Source organism: Glycine max, chromosome 7 (genome assembly GCF_000004515.6).
Source record: "Glycine max cultivar Williams 82 chromosome 7, Glycine_max_v4.0, whole genome shotgun sequence".
Lineage (NCBI taxonomy): Eukaryota > Viridiplantae > Streptophyta > Magnoliopsida > Fabales > Fabaceae > Glycine > Glycine max.
In genome coordinates, this window is record NC_038243.2 from 25,481,336 (window position 1) to 25,487,335 (window position 6,000).

Here is a 6,000-nt window from a genome sequence, read left to right on the forward strand (position 1 = left end):
TAACCAACTCAAACAAAAAATTTTCATACAAAAAAATTAGTAATTTAAAAGAAAAAAAGGAAACTAAATTCAAAAAATATCAAATACCAAAAATAAGTCTACTCATTTCACAGCCAATTAACACAAACGTAGTCCTTCCTCTACTACCTGTGTTTGTGTCTGACCTTAAAATCACCGCCACAAATCCGTTTTCATGAGCCACGGATCGAGCCCACCACAAAGCATCCTCTCGGCACTCAAACACCTACAAAGCAATCCAACTAATTTAAGTTTTCTACCAGTATTCATTTTATTAAATCTGTGACAAACATTAACATTATAACCTGAGAAGTATTGAACGCATCCAAAGAATCAACATGTGGTTCATTCGCACCACATGCTTATGCATTTTCATAATCCATATCTGCTCGTTCAGACATTATTTCATACATCCACTCATCTTCGTCCATCTAACCAACTCAAACAAAAAATTTTCATACAAAAAAAATTAGTAATTTAAAAGAAAAAAAGGAAACTAAATTCAAAAAATATCAAATACCAAAAATAAGTCTCTTACAAATCAACTTGATTCGTAAGTTGGTGTGTCACTGTTACGGATCAACTTGATCCGTAAGTGATTTACGGATCAACTTGATCCGTAAGTCACTTACTGATCAACTTGATCCATAACAATTACACACCAACTTACGGATCAAGTTGATTCGTACGTCCGCGACAACGCAACCACCTTCTACCTACCTCGTTTGTCGCCGCCGACCACCGCAACACACCTTCACCTTCACCGCACCTAACCGTTCACAACAAACCAACGAACCCGAGACAATGCCGCACGAAAACCACAAAAACAGAAAAAAGCGAACAAAAATGGCAGTTGCGCAGCGCAGGAAAAGAAAACAAGCTTTTATAAGGAAAAAAAGCCAGGGGAATTTTTGCCATTTAGAAAATTTGTTGGGTGCACCTAGCAGCACTCTAATTTTAAAAACCCAACCTACATAATTTTAAAAAGGGTGTTCCTAGGTGCACCTAGCAGCACTCTAATTTTAAAAACCCAACCTACATAATTTTAAAAAGGGTGTTCCTAGGTGCACCCAGCATTATTGCTGGTACACCCAACATTTTTTCAAAATGCCAAAACTGCCCCTCATTTGTGCTGGGTGTGCGTGACAGGATGGTTCGTAAAAGACTTACGGATCAAGTTGATCCATATGTTGATATTTTAAACATACGGGTCAACTTGATCCATAAAATCCTTACGGATCAACTTGATCCGTAAGCCTTTTACGAATCAACTTGATCCGTATGTTGATATTTTAAACATATGGATCAACTTGGTTCGTAAAATCCTTATGGATCAAGTTGATATGTAAGCCTTTTACGGATCAAATTGATTCGTATGTTGATATTTTAAGCATACGAATCAAGTTGATCCGTAAAAGGCTTACGGATCAAGTTGATCCGTAAGCCTTTTATGGATCAAATTGATCCATATGTTGATATTTTAAGCATACGGATTAACTTGATCCGTAAGCCTTTTACGCAGGGGTATTTTCGACTTTTACCATTAAGTGTTGGGTGCACCAACAATAATGTTGGGTGCACCTAGCAACACCCATTATTGTCTGGTATGTGCATACCATTTTTTTTGTTACCTTTTTTTTTTTCCGATAATGAAAACCAACCAAAAATCACCGTATACTCCTAACAAACTCACATACATCACCGAAGATCAAATACGCTTCCAAACCACCCTTAACGGAAACAAATTACATTAAGTGACGGAAATTTTATGGAAAAAAATGAATCGAAAATACCATAAAAATATTTTCAACATTTTGAAAAAATTACTCGGTGCCCCCAAGCAATTCCCTTAAGCTTAATGAACAGGTACTCGACTGATGGGTGCATACGAAGAATCTTTGCCGAACTAATTGTTCCCTATTGACTTAGGAAATTTCCAAGCTAGCTAGTGTAAACAAGTCATTTTTGTAATCAACGATCATAATCAAAAAAGAAATTGTCCCATACGACGACATGAGTCTTTGAATATAATAAAATTATTTACACAAATTATTAAACTTAAGACACTTGACAGATGTGTACAAAGAGAATTTTGCAAAATAAAATGTTCCTTGTTGACTTGGAAATTTCAAAGCAAGTGTATACTATTAGAATTTTTTTATTCTGATAATTAATATGAACTAATATTAAAAGATAATTATATTAATTATATATCATTAATAAATTTTAATTTAGGTGATCAAATTAAGTAAATATATTAGACTATTAAATAAGATAATATGGATTTAAATGAACATATAATTTTACTTATTATTTCTATCTAAAAAATTATAAAAATTCTATTGAGAAATAAAAAGACTCCAATTGAAAAAAAATTATAATATCATTATTGGTGATAGTAATAAATAATCCTAAAGAACTTACAATAAATATATAAAAAATACTTATATTAAAAATCAACTACAAATCTAAATATTTTATCTCATCCTTAACAATTAAAAATTAAAAAAATTCCAACATATATAACTCATTTTTGCAATCAATCATATCAACTAACATGATAAACATTTCAGGGATAATTATTCGTACGAACTCAAATATTAACATTATCTTTCTAAATGACAATAGGCTCTATTTTATAAATGTAGAACCTTCTAATTATTCGTATTATTCTCAACCAGCAATTACAACGATTTTTCTTATTAATTAAATGTGAGAGACGTTTTGTCACCATGTATTCATCTATTGCAAAGTCAAGTCATCCTACAAATTTCTAATGATTCCAATCAAACGGCAAGTCACTGTCATTCTTAGCTGTTATGGTTTGCATGAAACACAGCACAAAGGGAAGGATTGGACAGTAAAAGATGGAAAACAACAATGGTCTGTTTGGTATGGGAGGAAATAGAGAGGTAAAAGGAAGGAGAAAGTGGAAATTAAGAAAGAAATAAAAAAATAAAATATGTTTGACAAAGGAAGGAATAAGAGGAAAGAAATAAAAAAAAATTGACAGTGTTAATTAAAAATTGAACTATGATATTTAATATATTGTGGCAATTAAAAATTGTAGAAAAATGAAATTTGGTGACAGTTTTAGACATTGAATGGAGATTTAAAGCTGTCAAACGAAACATATATAATCGATTTTAAAAAATAATTGATTTTCACATATTACAATTGATTATTTCATATGTTTGCGCAAAAATTGATTAACAATGGATTCTTTTTTATTGTTTTTTCAATTTATGTCATGTTTCTCTTAAAATAAACATGGATATTTGAACTCAATTTCTCTCTTTCCTTTTTTTATTTATTCTATTTATCACTTATTTATTTTCTTCACAACAAATACACCATAAATTTTTTTATTTAAACAATTTAAAAAGAGAAGAAAGGAACAAATAAATGTGAGACCTACACACTTAATAATCCCTTTGAATTTGAAAAGAAAAAGGAAGAAAAATTGGTTCAATAATAAAAGACTCAAAACCCCTATTTTATGTATACTCATATTTTTTTATTAAAATATATATGCCATTTCATATACATGTTTTTCTTTTATTTTGTTTTCACACAATCAAACAAAAGGAAAAACAATCATAAAATCATATCCTTTTTTTTTTATTAAGTTTAATATATATATGATCATTTTTATTGGTTGGCTTAAAATATATATATGCTCATTTTTATTGGTTAGATTAAAATGAAATGTCAATATCAAAACATTTTAAATCCAAACTAAATTTTTATTTAATCAAAAAATCCTTATAAGATTTATCAAATAGAAAATTAAATATTTTAAAATTTTAATTTATGTTAAGATCATCATCATCATCACCATAACCACCACCACGAGTGACGTTGCGATCATGTTAATGACGAAGATCATGGTGGTGAAGGTTGTGGCATGATGGTGGTTGTGATGATGATCTTAATATAAATTAAATATTTAAAATATTTAATTTTTTGTTTAATAAATTTTACAAAGATTTTATGGTTATATTAGACTTTAATTTTAATTTAAAATCTTTTAATATTTATTTTTCATTCTAATATAATAGATGAGAATGATCGTTTTGATTTTCATAAGAAAATCATTCTTATATTATACATATATAATCATATTCAATGATAATCAAGATTAAAATAAGTTCAATTACTTCAATAAAATTGGGTATGACACGCTCAATTACATAAGTCATTAATTTACGACGATATGTTAAAATTAAAGTAAAAGAGCTATTAATTTTAACTTTCATGAAGTTCTTTGAGTTACAGAGATAGTTAGAGGGAGTGAAGGCATCGAGAGTTAATCTTACATGCTCGATTGGATAAACAATATAATGAATTCGTAATATGAAGAAGACACTTCATATGAAGTCATTAGTTTGAAGAGATTATTAATTTAAATGAATGTTCACCAATTGAGAATCACAAATATATATAGAAACACAATTCTTTCATGCAACTCAACAGAACAAGCAGTAATTACGTGAACATTTTCATGCCTACACACAACCAACGAAATAAAACTTAATGTTGAAATAAAATAATACAACATTTGGGAGGGTTTACAAGAAGATTACTTTGAACATTTCTTCCTAAGATACTTGTGCCAAATGCCGTACAACAAAATAAGTCCAAAGACACCAACCAAAACTCCTACGATGATGCCAAAGGTGGATGTGGATGAAGATGAATCTGAATCATCAAATGTTGATGAAAAATAAGACGTTGGTGGTGGATATGTTGGCAAAGGTGGTGTCCATTGGGGAACCGATGTTTCCGAATGAGTATCCGGTGGTGGAAGATCATAATTTGACATTGCCGCGATATTTGTGAAAAATTAGTTTCAGTGTTTACTTGATGAAACCCTCTCTCTCTCTAAATATTTTCTCCCTATTCTTTTGAGTAGTATGACTCACACAGAGGAAACAGAATTTTATAGGCACAAAATGCAAGCATGAGGCTTGGAACACTTTTTTATTCTTGGCTCCTTTTATTAATATAGTACACAACTTGTAGGTTGGTATGTATGTAACCGAAACGAAAGTAACCTTCCTCGGGGGAGATGTTCCAGACTATTCTGTGTGTCAATAAACAATTATATAGTCACGATCAACGGATTTGAATTAGGCAGAAAAATCTTCAACCTTAGGAGCAATTTAGCGAGAAAAATCAACAACCAGTTATTAGGAATAAAAGTGGATAAGAAAGATGTTTTTTTTTTTATTTTTTATTTTTAAAATGACCTATTTGATCTTTTATTTTATTTTATTTAGTTCAATTTGATACTTTATTTTTTAAAAAGTTGATTTTAGTCTTTATCTTTTTAAATTGATTCAAAATAATCATTCTATCAATTTGAACACAAAACAAAAAATAAGAAGTTTTATCCTTTACAACCCTAATTCCCTTTTGGATTGAAAATCTCATAGCCGCTCACGCAAATCATAAACCATTGTCATCTTGAAGATTTATAGCTCACAAATGCAAAACCCTTGGTTACAATAACAGCCCGTAGTAAACTTATAATTTAAAATGTTTATAAAATAAGAATTTAGAAATTTAACGATTCAAAATACTTCAAATATTATAAATGAATGAGTCCTTACATAAATAAGCAATTTTATTCTCAAATATGGGCATCTATAAATTTTAACTAATAATAACTAAGTCTTTAATTCTCCTTCATCTCTAAAGCTTCTTCCTCAAACTTTGAAAACTACATTTTTAATGAGATAGTAATCTCACTTAATAAAACAAGTTCTAAAAGAGTTCACAAATAGTATTATTTTTGGCTGGGTACAGTAACTAGAAAAATCCAACCATGATATTTTGATAATATCATGGTTTTCCTAAGTGTATGATTAAGTGTTTGATTTAAATGAAAGAGGAACTAAACTAAAGTTATGTTAAGCAACTCAATTCGGATAACAAGAATCAAAACTTTAGCAAATGATTGTCCTCGGACGAAATTAG

General features: G+C 29.6%; 1 protein-coding gene across 1 annotated transcript; it reads right to left on the bottom strand.

Moving 5' to 3' along the window:
* Positions 1-4,405: 4,405 nt before the first annotated feature.
* On the bottom strand, positions 4,406-4,953 carry LOC100809914 (uncharacterized). The gene has a single exon (NM_001364550.1). It carries the CDS (start codon positions 4,841-4,843, stop codon positions 4,601-4,603), a length of 243 nt encoding a protein of 80 aa, NP_001351479.1. The 5' UTR covers positions 4,844-4,953; the 3' UTR covers positions 4,406-4,600.
* Between the last annotated feature and the right edge of the window lie 1,047 nt (positions 4,954-6,000).

Excerpts from the sequence above, each read along its gene's own strand:
- LOC100809914 (NM_001364550.1), bottom strand. The coding sequence starts at position 4,843 with ATGTCAAATTATGATCTTCCACCACCGGATACTCATTCGGAAACATCG.